The following is a 15,796-nucleotide window of genomic DNA, read 5'->3' as shown; positions in this document are numbered from 1 at the left end:
TTGTTTCAGGCACTAACTGTTACCTTTTTTATGCTTTCTATTTATGTGGATGATATATTGGCTATCCTCTTCTGCTACTATTGAATTTCCATTCTGAAGAAAACAACCAAAAGTAAGTGATCTTCTTATCTTCCTTGTTCTGCTTTTTGTTCTGTCAGAATTTGCTGTGCTCACGATGTTATATGACACATACCTGAGTTTTTAGAATCTTTTTCTACTTTGTTCTGATTAATAATGTCATTTAGGGCTATTTCCTATATTATTTTTCTGCAGCAGGTTATAAGAGTGCAGAGAAAAGGTTGGGTATTGGATAGATAAAAGCTAGAAAGGAATAAAATGATCTATCTGTGTTGTATGATTAATCACATGATAGCTGGATTTGCTGACAGTCAAATATGACTGAAAGGCATGTTCAGCGGGTCTGTTTTAATAGATGTAGATGTGTATACTAGATTATGAATAACTGAAGGCCAGTTTAGATGTTTATTGATGGTCAATTTCTAAGACTTTGGTACTGTATAGAAAGGTTTTGGTACAGTAGTCTAGATAAGAAATCAATGTTGATATTTTGGGAGATGAACCTTTCCCGTGATTCCTGTCCGGTGCCAAATGGATGAAGATGCCAGTTATCTCTCCAACATAGGAACAGAGCGAAACTCCAAAACAGGCTTTCGGCTTGCTTGGAACAATGCCTGGAGAAATAGCTGCTGAATCAAAGAATCATTCTCTAGCAGTTCACTCCTTAGGGGGCTTTATTACTTTGTTTCAAATAAACACGAGCTAGTCACTACTATACAAAAAAACTCTTACTGTCACACCACACTATCTCCAAACTCCCACAGCACAGCGTTTTTACTTATATACAGAATTACCATGAGGCAACCACTAAGCCCAGCCTCTTCCTATACAAGTTGCTATGCACCACAGACACCAATCCATCTTCAGACTGAAGACATAGCATATTTACATTTAGTCCTGCTCGGTTGACCTTGAACATCCGGCTGCTGCTCTGGACTCCAGCTGAAGCCAATTTAGGCTTCGGCATCCATTGCCACATCTGAACATTTTCACCTTCAACACATTAGCAATCAAATAGTTGTAATACATACTAAGAAATCTGAATAGTAAAATATTGAAATTGTGTTTTTTTTCCAGACCAGCGGGTATAATCTTGCTAATCAAATTGGTGTGAATAGGGAATTTAAAAGTTCTTCTTTTAATTAATTAATTTTTTTAATGTAGGTGTTTGCCTTCGATTACTGCTTTTGGTCAATGGATGAATCAAACACTGCAAAATATGCAGGTATATTTTTTTATTACTTGTATGCTTGGCTGAGCTAGTAGACAGACAAATGACTGAGGAGTAGTCAGATGGTGAAATGGTGGTAGAAGTGTGGGATATGCACTTCTAGCAGCTCCTTTCCCCAGATTCTGCCACCTGATGCTCTCTGTCACTTAATGTATATACCTATGTATAAGTCTAGAAATTTTAGTCATCAAATTCACCCAAAAAACCTGGGTTGACTTATCCATCATCAGTGTAAGTACTATACATTAGTTCTTTGGCATCATTTTCCTTTGCTTCGTCCTTTACATCTTTTGTTATATGCCCCTAAATTTTATACTTGACTTATCAAAATCCATAATTTTGGCCCCCAAGCCTTCCCTAAACTTATACATGAGGTTGATGTATAGTCAAGTATGTACAGTGTATTGTATCATGATAGGCATGATGTTCCTGCAGAGAATTTCATAAGAAATGCATGTAGTTTAGTGCCTATCTATGCCTTCTTGCACTTAGACACACTCTCTTTGCTTGTAGCTGTCTTAGTTTTCTAATTACATTAATCTCTCTTTTTCCTCATTTAATTCATTATGATTTAAGAGGAGAAAGAAACAGCTATAGAAACCATTCAGATCATGTTTTTACATTTCCATAACAGTAGAATGGAAAGAGAAGACACTTGGATGATTTGAGAAATTGGTTGATTAGCAAAAATAATGACATGCTTGTTCAAGCAGGTAACTAACTATAGGATTCATCTGCATCCATTACTTGTTCTGTATGACTCCCTAAATGTGATAGAGGTAATGTTTTATACAAAATCAAATTGCACTGCAGGTGTACTTCAGTTTACAAAGTTACTGTGTTGCTAGATTTGATACAGTTGAAGATTTATTTTTCTTCTGATGGTCATACTTAATATTTAATACTTTTGTTTCTGTTCTGTGTATTAAATGTTATAGGTCAACAAGTAGTGTTCAAGTGCCTTGGAGAAGGAATTCTTGAGAAGGCCTTTCAGGGATATAATGCTTGCATTTTTGCCTATGGACAAACAGGTGAGAGGGTGCTATCTTGCAAGTGGGAATGTTTCATTGTCCCAGGGACTAGGGAATCGCTCACTAAAGTCTTGTTCCTCAGCATGAACTTATCCTTAGCTGCTTTGCTTTCTTCACATCTCTCTACCTTAAACATTTTATTTCTTGCTATGGCTGTGTTTATATAAATAAACACACATTCCTGGTGCATTCTCATCATTCTAGATTTCTCACTTTCAGCCATATCAGGCCACTTCCTTTGTTCTTCAGTAATTACTTTCTGAATTCTGGTATCCCCTTATTCCCAGGGATAGTTTGTAATTTTATTGAAGTATAGCAACATGTTACAATTGCCAGTATTTTAAAATGCTAGTAACAACAAGAAGAAAAACCTTAGGAGTTTATCCCATATCTTAAAAACCTGAATTACCCCTGCCGTGTTGAAGTCTCTTTCAGGATAAAGTCGGATATTATCACAGACAAAATGCTGCCGATGTCACCACCTGGCTGAATCCTGGCTAATTTCTGGCTAGAAGTCACATTTTGGCTATAAGCCATATGGCTGAGCACGGCTTCTAGCCGTAAGTTAGCCAGGATTCAGCTTGGCAGTGGCATTGGCAGCATTTTGCGTGTGATAATATCTGGGGTAGGGGTAAGTCGGGGTTTTAAGCCATGTGATAAACTCCTTAGTTGAGACACTTTTTAGGTTCTGCTGAATGAACTATATGTTTGCTTTTAATTGTCTTAGTGGTGAAACAGATGGCCCCGAAGCATAATGCTACCCCTGAGAGAGACGGATTGGGGCTGTGGCAACCCACACTGCAGCCCCAATTTGGCCAGCTTCCACCCCAAACAGGAGTGGAAAAAGTCAGCTCCTATTTGGGGTGGAAAAAAGCCACCCCTTCACATCTAGGGGTGTCATGCCCCCAAGTCACCTGGAAGCCAGCCGGCATGTAATTGCCAGCATGGCTTCCAGGCAGTCTGGGGGCGTGTCATGTCTAAATGCCATGCCCCCAAGCCAGCTGGAAGTCAGTTTTACCAGGCCATCTGTTTTGGCCCTTTGTTAAAGGGTTAAAGAATAGTGTTTTTAAACCAGAGATAATGATGAAAACAAGGAAAATAATTTCTTTTCACTGGGCAATTAGAAATGGTAGCTCACAGGTATACCTGATGGGAACACAGAAGGACTTCTCCATGGCTACTCCCTGGTTCTGGAATTCTCTCTGCTGAGAGGTTAGATTGGCAGCCTCTTTGCTGTCTTAATACACCCAAGTGAAGACATTTTTATTCTGGCAGGACTTTGAGAATATGTTTCTTTTTTTAAAAAAAAAAGTTTTTGTTTTTTAATAGTGTACGTTTTTAAATTGTTTTAAATAATTTGATCATTTGGTTGCTTTTTAACTTTAATATATTGTGGATTTTTATCTGTATTTGTTGTAAGCCAAACTGGGTAAAAGACAAGGTATAAATACAATAAGAAGAAACCACATTATGATTATTTTTACAAAACAGTAAAAGTAATTAGAATCCACAAGGCAGAGCAAATGCTTCCCTTTGGAGCAGAATATCCATTTGTAATTGCTGTTTTTATGCTTTAAATTATACCCTTTGATGGAGTTTAGTGGTGGTATACCTATACTACTTTAGGAGAATAAATGGATCCAATTCAGACCCAGTGTTTGCTAGTGAATAATTCAGTACTTCTAGTGTGAAGCCCGATGTATGTTATCTTCAGATAAATCTATGAAATTGAAGAAGGATTTGTTAATGGAGCCATATTGAAATGTGCATTCCTTACATTTTCAGAAGGTGGATTGACTCCTATGTATATTCTTGGGTATTTCTTTGTAACACAAAGTTCAGGCTCAGCTTGTCCAGCCAATAGTATAAAGAAGACAGAAAAATGCGATGAAAACAGATATCCTATGTCAGATTTCAACTGTACATTGAATGCAGTTTAAAGCAAACTATTATATCACAGCCTCCTCCCTCTGTTTGCAGAGATGGGATAATACTGGCCAGTTTTACAGGGATGTTTGTTAAACATGATGATTGTAGAAGAGCCCAAACATAATGATTGTGGGTAGCATAGGAATTTATTCCAAAATCCAAATAATTTTTAGAATAGGTTACTTTTGTTTATTCATTTTCTTTCAGGCTCAGGAAAATCGTTCTCAATGATGGGCAATGCAGAGCAGCTGGGTCTGATCCCACGTCTCTGCTGTGCTTTATTTCAGAGAATAACTTCAGAAGAAAATGATTCACACACCTTCAAAGTTGAAGTGTCCTATATGGAAATCTATAATGAGAAGGTCAGAGATCTACTGGACCCTAAAGGGTGAGTAACTTCTTTCTATCTTTCTATGGGAGCCTGATGTCTGTACAGTAGCAGTAGAGGACAAAGTAGAGAATCAGGCTCTTGTGGGAGATGTTTTAAGTATTGTTGCAGCAGTCTTCTTCATATTCCCTTTTGCATTGTGGCTGTGAAAGTAAGGTGAAGGTAGAAGTGACAATGTGTGTGCTATGAGAAATTATATTTTATTAAAATATTTTCAATTAGCACTTATATTTCTAATAAATAGTATTTCCCTGTAAAGTAAAAGTTTATGTCTTCATTGATGTTTATCATTAAACTTTAGATTAAGACAATTTTTTGTTTCAAAGGAGTCGACAGTCACTGAAAGTTCGTGAGCACAAAGTTTTGGGTCCATATGTGGATGGTTTGTCTCAGCTAGCAGTTACTAGCTTTGAGGTAAGTAAAGAAGAAGGGATGTGGGGGGCTTAGTGGTCAAGATGCCAATTCTGATGATCGGAAGTTTGGCAGTTCGCGGTCCAAGTACTGCATGATGATGTGAGCTCCTGTCACTAGTCCCAGCTTCTGCCAACCTAGTAGTTCGAAAGCATGCAAATGCAAGTACATAGAAAAGTACCACTTTGATGGGAAGGTAACAGCGTTTGGTGCAGTCACGTTGGCCACATGACTACCAGAGTAGTCGTCGGACAATGCTGGCCCTTCAGCTTAGTAACGGAGATGAGCACTGTCCCCTACAGTCAGTTACGACTAGATATTCATGTCAAATGACTACCTTACCTTCACCTAAAGAAGAAGTATCTAATGAAGTTAAGGTATTGCCAGTGGTGGAATCAGGGAAAACCTATATGGAAGCCACAGCACACTGGCCTGTACCAGGCTGGGTAAATAGAGGAGTGCGTGAAATATGCAAACTTATACTCTGAGCAGAGAAGCATACATATCTAATATGGGGAAAGTAATTTGTCCTCAAAATTTAATCCATTTAAATGCATGTAGAAATTTTTTAAAATTTTAAAGAAAAAATAGACAATTTAAATGCATAGCAAGTATCTAATACCTATGTAATATAAACTTTCTGATACCAATGAAGGTATTTCACTTAGCAGAATGTAAATTAATTTAGTCTTCTTGTATTTCCTAAACAATTTTTTGTTTTGGGGTTGGAAGAAAAGTGAAGTTTCAATATTAATCTTATTAAAGGTGAGCAATCCTTGGGTTTTATTCCTGGGTTTTATACTTATACAAAAATTAGTGATTCTACAATAAAAAATTCTCCTTGGTCCAGTTAAGGAAAGATAGTATTAGTGGCAATGGGATGAAATATTGTGTAACTCCAGCCCAAGTTTTAAGATCTTCGAGGGAGGGCTTTCACTTGGCACATTTGGTGAGGACATAGGTGAGATCCTTCTCAGTGGCTGTCCCAGGCTGTGGCATTTCAGTAGGCACTCTCTGTTCTCTTTCTGCTGGTAGACAAAGATCTACCTTTGGTGCTTAAATTATATGGCAGAAGAATGTTTTAAATGTGATGTGATGAGCTTTTATCTTTATATTATTTTAGTCATGTTTTCAATGTATTGTAAATGTTTTTACTATGTGCTTTTTTTCTTACAATTGTTTGTTTAATTGCTTTTTTAACTTCTCTGTAATAATATTTTAGCTGTACTTTGTTTTACATTATTGTAAGCCATTTTGAGTCCTTTAGTAAGAGAAAAGCAGGGCATGTATACATCATCCAGCTAATCAATCAGTCTGCCCAAATGGATTTATGTCGGCCTGTTTAGTCATTAAATAATGTTTTAAAATATGAACTTTGCAAGGATTTGTGGGTTAACTTACAGAGAATAGAATGTATTAAAACTAAACTTGAACATATCTCTTTCTGAATGCCCCAGGCTGGCAACTAATGTCTCTTTCCACCAAAACAAGACATAATAAAATTAGTTTTAAAAATCAATTACATTTCTTTGAACTACTGGATTAATCCTGAAGGTCAGCCCAAGAAACTAGGTCTCAGCAGTCCTTCTGGAATGTACTTAGACTTGGGTGTGATCAGTATGTTGTGAAAGGAATTTAAATAAGGAAAGAGAGAACTAAGTTCACATGTAATGACTTAGCTTATACTCATTATTTGATTAATACCATGTTTCACTTTTTGTAATGTGCTAGTTTAATATGGTGGTTAGCATGAGAATGTTGCAAATGGAAAGAATAAGTTCACTGTTATATTCATTGTTCTACATTGTGCTTCAGGATATTGAGTCACTGATGTCAGAGGGAAACAAGTCCCGAACAGTTGCAGCAACCAATATGAATGAGGAAAGTAGCCGCTCCCATGCTGTATTTAATATTATAATAACTCAGACACTTTATGATCTTCAGTCTGGTGTAAGTGAATTGAGCCTAAGGTGTCTTTTGTTTTGTTTTGTTTTTTGACAATAGAATTATTGATAATGTTACTTAAAACATGCACTTATAATTCCCACCTGTTGATTTCAGTGACACTCATTCCTAGAACAGGTATTTTGATTTTTTAAGACATGCACGGAATATTAATGGAAATGTAGTTTTAAAAAGTTAAGACTCAGAATATATAACATAAGGCAAATGCTCTTTAATGTGGGCCAAAAACCTAAAGGGATAATGTGCAACCTGCCCTGATAACTTTAAACCTACATTGCCATGAAACCCGGGTTTTGCCAAGGACACACATTCCTATGAGATAGCATATTTTATTTTGCTATTACAGATTATGTAATATATTCTAAATGTTTTTGATCCAGCAAGGTGTTTAGTGTGTTGTTTTATTCTAAAGAATAAAGGAATTACAAACTAACAATAATAATCTAATGTTTCTTCATTCTGGCCTCTTTTTAGTCACTACTGAGAATGGGCAGCTGTATGTCAGCTGCCAGAAACTTTATGGAAGCAGTTTTGTAAAAACATACAGTTCAGCACTTACCAGGTAGTTCTACTTTGTGCATTCCAAGAGATCAGTGCAAAAAGTAGAACAGAAAACTTGAAAGACATTGGAATGAAAAATTATACCAGAGATCTCTTGTCTGTTGCCCAGCCTAAATATTTGAAATTGGTTTTAGCATGGCAGACAGTTGGCAGTAGCAATAGCTAGTACATTTCTATACCGTTTATCAGTGAACTAACTCTCTCTAAGCGGTTTAAATATGTAAGCCAATTATGTTCAGCTAAATTATATTGACAGATTAGTGGAAAGATCCATTGTTGAAGGGCTGTGGCTGACTCAGATGTTCAAGGGAGTATGTAACAGATATCTTTCAGAACAATTCTTTGTATTCACATGCTGATCACTTGTTTAAAAATGCCTCCATGGAAATTTGTGCATATGAGAAAAGCTAATATAACAAAGAGAGGTCATGACTTAGACAGGGCATATAAGATAAACCTCAGTAGAGTAATGGAGCTGCTATATTCTGAACCCACAAAAGAGTTTTGTAAGCTATACCATGCCTATATGTTCATTTTGTCTCAATATTCATAGAGTAAACCCTGCAAATAAGTTGACCTCTGTTTCACTGGTGCACCTATGGTGGAAAGGGAATGGAAATATTGCTCATATAATTAATTGTAACTATCTAGATATTGTTCATTTTTGCCTCTGGGCAAACCTTTTTAGCACTTTTGATGCCAAAATGATGTTATAATCAAATGAAAATTGGGTATATTTATTATTTTTACTATTTATAATCCTCATTGAAGGGAAATCAGTACATACATTTAATTTGGATGAAAAGAAATTACGGATATCTTTAAGTATTTGCAGCTGTTGAATTAGAATGAGGTCTTTGCAATAGTGTATGAGAGGCTTAAAAGAAGTGTTAAAACCCCAGTATTTTGCTGTTTTAAAAGCTTTCTTATCTGCCCAGCATTAGTCTTATTTTTTCCATTTGTAAAGTTGTAAAAGGGCTATTCATGTTGAACTCTTGGTGTTTATGTTTAATATTTCTTTGTGTTTCTTAGAATTCTGGAGAGAAAGTGAGCAAAGTCAGCTTGGTAGATTTGGCTGGTAGTGAAAGGGTATCTAAAACAGGAGCAGCAGGAGAACGTCTCAAGGAAGGCAGCAATATAAACAAGTAAGTACACTAGTGAAATTAATTTGTCTAAAGACATTCACTGTAACCCCATTCATCAAATCAAGTTTCTGATCAACTGGCTACATGCAAATAACACCTTTCCCAGTAGATAAGATCCCAACATCCTGTAGTTTGGGTTATCCTCCTCCCACTTGCTCCAGATAGGAAGGAAAAGAAGAAAGACTAACTGGTTGTGCATGCAAGTAACATCTTTGCTTTCTGAGTCTTATGCTAATCTAACTTAAAAGTAGTTTTTTCTTGCTAATGCGCCAACTGTATGACTAATGTGAGATCTTTAACCTGGAGTGATAGCAGCAGCTCATACATTACAATTTTTATACACCCATTTCCCTAGAGGTATCAACAGATATTGCATCAAGTGGCAACCACTAAAAAGTTTACATTTTTAGTAACTGCAGCAATTCTTAGATTTGTTGTATCCATTATTGAAGCAAAAATAATTAACCGCTAACAGGCTACAGTTTAATAGCATGTAGCTTTTAAAGCTGTCTGGGCTGCCCATAACTTCAGCAGTGGAGTTACAGACAATAGTGAATGTATTCTCACAGAAAACAAGTAAAATGAAGAAACCTCTGCTTTAATTACAGATATTTTCAAGAAAAAAAAACTACACAGTTTTTATTATATAAGAACTTTTAAAGCTATTGAGTGCAAACAGTTAGTAAACTATTGAGTGTAGACAGTAAATAAAGCAGTAATCAACTCTTATTAGCATATTTTATGGTTTGTTATCCATATGTACCAGTTCCTCTCTCTGTTAATCCATTTAAGAAGAATGTATTTTTGGTCTATTTTTTGTAAAGTATATTAACACAGCAGCTTCTCAACCATCAGAGTTCATCTCATGTTTTATTCTCTCTTCTAGTTTGTATGAATACATCCCTTATTTTCTCTGTTCCAGTAACAAGCTTGGTTAAAATTTTATCCAGAGTAGCTTTTTAACCAAAGGCCAAAGCTGGCTTTCAGCAACTTCTGCAACCAGAGGGACATGTATTCCAGCTACCTTAGAAAATGCTGCCAGCTATATCAAAATCAAAATGCTGCAGCTGTATTTATCAAAAACACTGATAGTGCAAGTTTATGTGTATCTACTCAAAGGTACACTTTACTGTGTCCAGTGTAGCTTTCTCCCAGATACATTTGTGTAAGGTTATATAGCCTGAGTTTCTCCATACTAGCGTGTACCCAAGAAGGTCATGATTACTTGGGTTTTGAGTCCATCCAAATTGAATTTTTGCATCTTGGTTTAACCTGTAATCTTAGGTTGAATTTAACAGGATGCAAGATGTGGCAGGGAGATAGAATATTTTTTATGTCTGGTTATACTTTGACCCAACCTAGAGTAGGTTCAGTTCAGCCATTATTGTTAAAGCTTTTGCACTGATGCTTTGTACAAACGTTCTTACATTCGTTAATAAGCTTTTAATTTCATTATTGCATTAGTGTTATGCTTGAAAATGAACCAAATGTTAAATTAAATCTTGTTTAATGGTATACTAGAATGTGTTGGAAGCATTAGTTGTTTAGAATGCCTGCTCCTTTACATATTAAAACAGGAAGAGATACAGCTACACAGGACAAATTAATGAGTACATATGGTCATTTTTAGTATTGCTTAATCATTTGTGAACAACTTACTGTATATACTCGACTATAAGTTTTTTGCCCCCAAATGACCTCTAAAATGCTGGATAGACTTATCCACGGGGCAATAGATCCTTCGACCAAGCCTCTCCCCAGCCGGGCTTCCTCTGCAAGGGACAGCACAGCTGGGGAGACACTGGACACAGTTGGAGAAGGGTGAGCACTTGCCCTGGAGTCTCTCAACTGGTCTTCCTCCACAGGGGAAAGCCCAGCTGGGGACAGACTGGAAAGGGCGAGCAATCACCCAGCAGCCTCTCCCCAGCTGGGCTGCTCCCTTAAGTCTGACCCTCAACGTATCCACGGGTCATATAAAAATCCACATTTTTGGCCCCAAAAGTTGACCTCGACTTATACACGAGGCTGACTTATAGACAAGTATATACGGTATATTAAAATTGTATATATTTGAGCATATGGTGTCTTATGCTCCATTCTGTTCAAAACTTCCTCTATTTCCCTTTGAGTCAAGAATTTATCAATATCTTGTTGTAGGTTACACATAGCATTTTTAAAATGTTGTAAATAGCATTAGTAATTCAAAAGGGAAGCCCTCTCTGTTTCAGCAGTCCATATATATATATATATATATATATATATATATAAAACCTTTATAGATAGTGGTATTTTAGAACTCAACTAGATATTTGTTATTTATATATATAAAGTTGCATATCCTGACTGCTTTTAAAATCCAAGTAAATCTAAAGATTTACTTCTCTTACAGTTGGCCCTTCTTATACACGGATTTTTTATACACGGATTCAAGCATACACGGTTTGAAAATGTTCCAAAAAAGTATAAATTTACCTTGATTTTTCATTTTTGATAAGGGACACCATTTTGCTATGTCATTATATTTAATGGGACTTGAGCATACACGGATTTTGTTATACACGGGCGATCTTGGAACCAAACCCCAGCGTATAACAAGGGTCCACTGTATTATGGTTTTATGACCCATTGTTCTCCTGGATAAATTCTTCTCTTGAACAGCCATTTTGATTTGATATGCTTTTATTATATCCTTAAGACTAAATTCCTTGTGAAATTCTACCCCTTTCCTGCTTCTTTCTCTTTTGTATCTACCCTGTTCCTGGGTGGTCTTTTTCTTGGACTGAATTTTATTCAACTATGTGTAGTATTTCAGAGCACTCCCATGTAGCTTATTGTTGATGTTCATTGTGACCTGCAACCCATAGGCTTTACAATGCTGTTTTATCCTTCTTCACATTCTAATTATTGTTCAAGTTCTTTTCACATGTTAAAGTTTTTTTAGTTCATTATGTATTGCAAACCCCACTTTTTCTTGCAAGGTTGCCTCTTTTTAATGTTATGTCAAATCACATGTTTCATGTTCACGCTAATAACAATTTGCTGCTCTTCCAGGTCACTCTCAACACTAGGTTTGGTTATCTCATCACTTGCAGACCAAGCAGCAGGAAAGGGAAAAAACAAGTTTGTGCCTTACAGAGATTCTGTGCTCACCTGGCTTCTCAAGGTAAATTGTGACCTTGAATTTCATTTTGGGAGAAAGGTGGGATGTAAATCAAATAAATAAATAAATAGGATAGGGATAGGGCTGATATTATCATGCTTTCTTGCACATATTAATGTACCTGTGTTTGGTTTTGAGTGAGCTGAGAAAAAAAAATCGCAGCTGCAGCTTATTCTTAATATGACATGCTTTTTCCTTCCTTTCCTAATATTTTCACAAGATTACTTATTTTCTAGTTTGCTTTTTGCACAATCATTTCTAATCTGAGAACTAAAAATATTCAGTGCAGTTTATGTCAGATGCAGCTGAAGACTATATACCAGGGGTAGGCAACCTGCGGCCCGCGGTCCGGATGCGGCCCAGCAAGGCCTTGGGACCGGCCCCAGCCCGGTCCTGCCGCTGATTGCCGCCGGAGCCTTTGGCCTATCAGGAGGAGGCGGGCAAGGGGCAGGCAAAGGGAGCAAGTGGCGGGCAAGGGGGGCAATTGTCTATAGAAGCCTCCGAAACATGGATTTATATTAACATTTTTTAAAAAATCAGCAAATTTTTTAGCGTGTCCTCCATATTTTTTTTTTATTAAAAAAGTGTCCTCCATTTGAAATTTTTGTCCTACATTTGTCCTGGTTTATTTATTTATTTAAAAATTATTTAATTATTTATTTTTTTGGCTTCGGCCCCCCAGTTGTCTGAGGGACAGCAACCCGGCCCCCGGCTCAAAAAGGTTGCCTACCCCTGCTATATACTTTAATTTTTAATTTTGTATGCTAAATTTAAGGAGACAGTGCATGTAAAGTAGGGGTATATGTTCAATCTATTTTGCATTAATAGGACAACTTAGGAGGAAACAGCCAAACAGCTATGATAGCTACAATCAGTCCAGCAGCTGATAATTATGAAGAAACACTCTCTACCCTGAGATATGCTGACAGAGCTAAAAGGATAGTTAATCATGCTGTAGTAAATGAAGATCCAAATGCCAGGGTCATCAGAGAACTACGTGAAGAAGTAGAGAAACTGAAAGAACAGCTTTCTCAGGCAGAGGTAAAGCTGCTAAAACATTACATTTACCTGCAGTTTTATGAAATGTGTGCACAGGAATGATAGCAATAGCAAGTACATTTCTATACTGCTTACCAATCTACTAAGTGGTTTATAAAGCTAATTGCCCCCAACGATCTGGGTACTCATTTTAGCAACCTATGGAAGGATGCCAGGCTGAGTTGATTCAGAGCCCTTTGCTGGTATTCAACTCACAACCTTGTGGTTTGTGAGTAGCTGCCGTACAGCCATTTAACCACTGCACCTCCAGGGCTCATCCAAACATTTAGGAAGATGTTATTAAGTCTGCTAGAATATACATCTAGAATATGCTTAGTGATTTCACATCTACTATGCAACTTGCATCACAATAGATTTACTTCAAGCTAAATTGATGTGCTGCATATCAGAAGGAGAAGAAAGACGTGGCATGCAAAAAGAAATAGAAGGGCAGTGTGGGTAGTTTTTTTTAGTATGTACATCCAAGGAGATGACACTATTCACGGCCATCATGTTTTTCCATTATAATTTATTTGCTTAATATTTTGGTAATGAATGGATCAGCAGAAAAGGGCTGAGAATTTTAAGAAGGGTGTCATTGTCATATCTTGGATTTTAAGGCTATGAAGGCTCCAGAGCTAAAGGAAAAATTGGAGGAATCTGAAAAGTTAATAAAAGAACTTACTGTCACCTGGGAGGAGAAGTTACGAAAAACGGAAGAAATTGCACAGGTATTTAAATATTTTCTGTACTCTTTATATTAAATAACACACACACACACACAGTGACTTTGCATCTCTTAACTCACCTTATATTTCCAAAGATTATATGACTGAGAAAGTGCTTCCCACAGTTTTTTCATTGTGGATCAGATTCTTCTATTGGCTTTTAATTTTAGTGTCTTATTTCTACTACATATCCCGGTTTGTAGCACACAGTGCTAGATTATTGACTGTGTTTGCCTAGGCTTTATTGAAGACTTAAATAAAAAGCTTCACATAGTATAGATGACTACAATATGTAGAAGTCAAAATATGTCCCATGATAGTATATAACAGCGGAGTGAAGCAGACGGGGCAAAACCAGTGGTCAAAGGCTGCTCCTGCTCTGATTGCTGTGGAACCTTGGTGACTGAACACATGGTCCCGGGGCTGGCTGCTGCCACTGTCTCCAATGGGCCACTGGCAAGAGTGGCTTTTTGCTGCTCCTTTTGCAGCTGGGTTTGGACTGCCTTGGTTGGCCTCAGAACAGCTTCTGGGTGGTTTGAGGGTGTGCATTGTTTGAACGCCGTGCCCCCAAAGCTCCAAGAAGGCTCTTTATTTGGCCCGTCTGTTTCGGGCCAGCAACACCTAAAAATCATCACTGTATTAAAATGAGCACCTGGGCAATGGCATCACTGAGAGGCTGAGGTGGTGAGGATCACACCAAGTGACACCCCAGAAGAGGGGTGACATCCGGCCGAGCTGCTTCCCCACCTCCCTGCCATGCTCCGTTTTACTTACACGTAAAGTGGCACAGGGCAGGGAGGAAGAGGACACAGCACTCCCCACGTCCTTGCCTGGTGCCGTTTTACTCACAAATAAAGCAGTGGTGGGCAGGGAGGAAGAGGGCAGGGCCTTCTGGGCCCATCCCCTGGAGCCTTCCAAAGGCCCTCCCCCCACACACATTGAGTGATACCGCAGACTGGAATGCCACTGCCTCTGAACATCAGGTATGCTTATTTCCAACAAAGCTGAAGAATTTCACAGTTGGAAGTTGAGTGTCATCTTTGATGTTTTGTTTCCAAAATTTGCAAGGGAATGTATTGCAAATAAAGTCAACTAATTTTACACCTTTGCAGTTGTTAGCATCCATTAACTATTTGTTAGTATTTCTGTTGTATTTAAATACAGTCAGCCCTCTGAATCCCTGGATTTTTAAATCACGGATTCAACCCTCGACAGCTTGAAAATATTTTAAATATATATAAATTCCAATAAGCAAACCTTGATTTTGCCATTTTATGTAAGGGACACCATTTTGCTACATTATTGTATTTAATGGGACTTGGGCATGCATGGATTTTGGTATCCATGAGGGTCCTGGAACCAAACCCCAGCTGATAAAAAAGGCCCACGGTACTTGTAATTATTGTGAAGGAACTTGAAAAATAATGAAGATTGGGGGGATGGGTTTATATTCCAAGGTCAGCATTTAGGTGTGTACTTACACTGATGTAAAGTGAATCTGCAAAGTGTCAGTTTTCCATGTACACATTTGCAGCCTCCATGTGCCTTCCTTATCTGTTCTAGAGAGCTCAGAACTGCCCCAGAGCACAGTTTAAGGTGGTATGGAAAAATGGGGATTGGGAGTGGAGAAAGAAGGTTTTCTTGGGAGCACTGCATGGGGAGGGAAATTACCTCTTCCTATATCTGTTGTTGAGGCTTCTGTCAGTGTAACTACACCCTTGGATTCGAACTGCAAAATGTTGTTTTTCATTATTGAAGACAAAGCTGTATGACTGTGTGCATGACTTCATTATTCTTGGTTTCAAAGACTGATTAACTGGTACAGTAGATGTAAAGAACTAGATAGGCTTACTTAAGATAGTCTTTTCCATATTAGCATAAATTACTTGTTCCAGTCCTGCTCTAGTCTTTCCCATATTAGTATAACATATCTGTCCTGGTCCTGTTCTTTTAGGTTGGTGAGCATTACTGTTAACTCTGTTTTTGTTTCTTTGGGTTCCCTTCAGCATGAGGAACACTGCTTCTATTTTTTTATAAAAAGGTTATTTTTATACTTCACATTAAAGCAGTGTCCAAAACAAGTGCATCTAAAGCCAAAGATGTTATTCTGCTTGTTGTATCTTTTGAAACA

General features: G+C 37.5%; 1 protein-coding gene across 3 annotated transcripts in view; it reads left to right on the top strand.

Annotated features, from left to right (window-relative positions):
* The window catches only part of LOC149317077 (kinesin-like protein KIF13A), a 101,126-nt gene that overhangs the window by 29,211 nt on the left and 56,119 nt on the right, over nucleotides 1-15,796 (top strand). For all 3 annotated transcript variants that reach the window (XM_089516806.1, XM_089516804.1, XM_089516803.1), the window contains exons 3-12: nucleotides 100-112; nucleotides 1,243-1,303; nucleotides 2,248-2,340; nucleotides 4,477-4,657; nucleotides 4,984-5,071; nucleotides 6,884-7,018; nucleotides 8,627-8,739; nucleotides 11,791-11,902; nucleotides 12,728-12,940; nucleotides 13,558-13,668. In XM_089516806.1, coding sequence (XP_089372932.1) covers nucleotides 100-112; nucleotides 1,243-1,303; nucleotides 2,248-2,340; nucleotides 4,477-4,657; nucleotides 4,984-5,071; nucleotides 6,884-7,018; nucleotides 8,627-8,739; nucleotides 11,791-11,902; nucleotides 12,728-12,940; nucleotides 13,558-13,668 — 1,120 coding nt within the window. The remainder of the gene's footprint in view (nucleotides 1-99; nucleotides 113-1,242; nucleotides 1,304-2,247; nucleotides 2,341-4,476; nucleotides 4,658-4,983; nucleotides 5,072-6,883; nucleotides 7,019-8,626; nucleotides 8,740-11,790; nucleotides 11,903-12,727; nucleotides 12,941-13,557; nucleotides 13,669-15,796) is intronic.

This window comes from Sceloporus occidentalis, unplaced genomic scaffold, assembly GCF_023333645.1.
Source record: "Sceloporus occidentalis isolate IW3139 unplaced genomic scaffold, rSceOcc1.0.p SCAF_3, whole genome shotgun sequence".
Lineage (NCBI taxonomy): Eukaryota > Metazoa > Chordata > Lepidosauria > Squamata > Phrynosomatidae > Sceloporus > Sceloporus occidentalis.
Note: the sequence above shows the minus strand (reverse complement) of the source record. Positions and strands in the feature narration are given on the sequence as shown.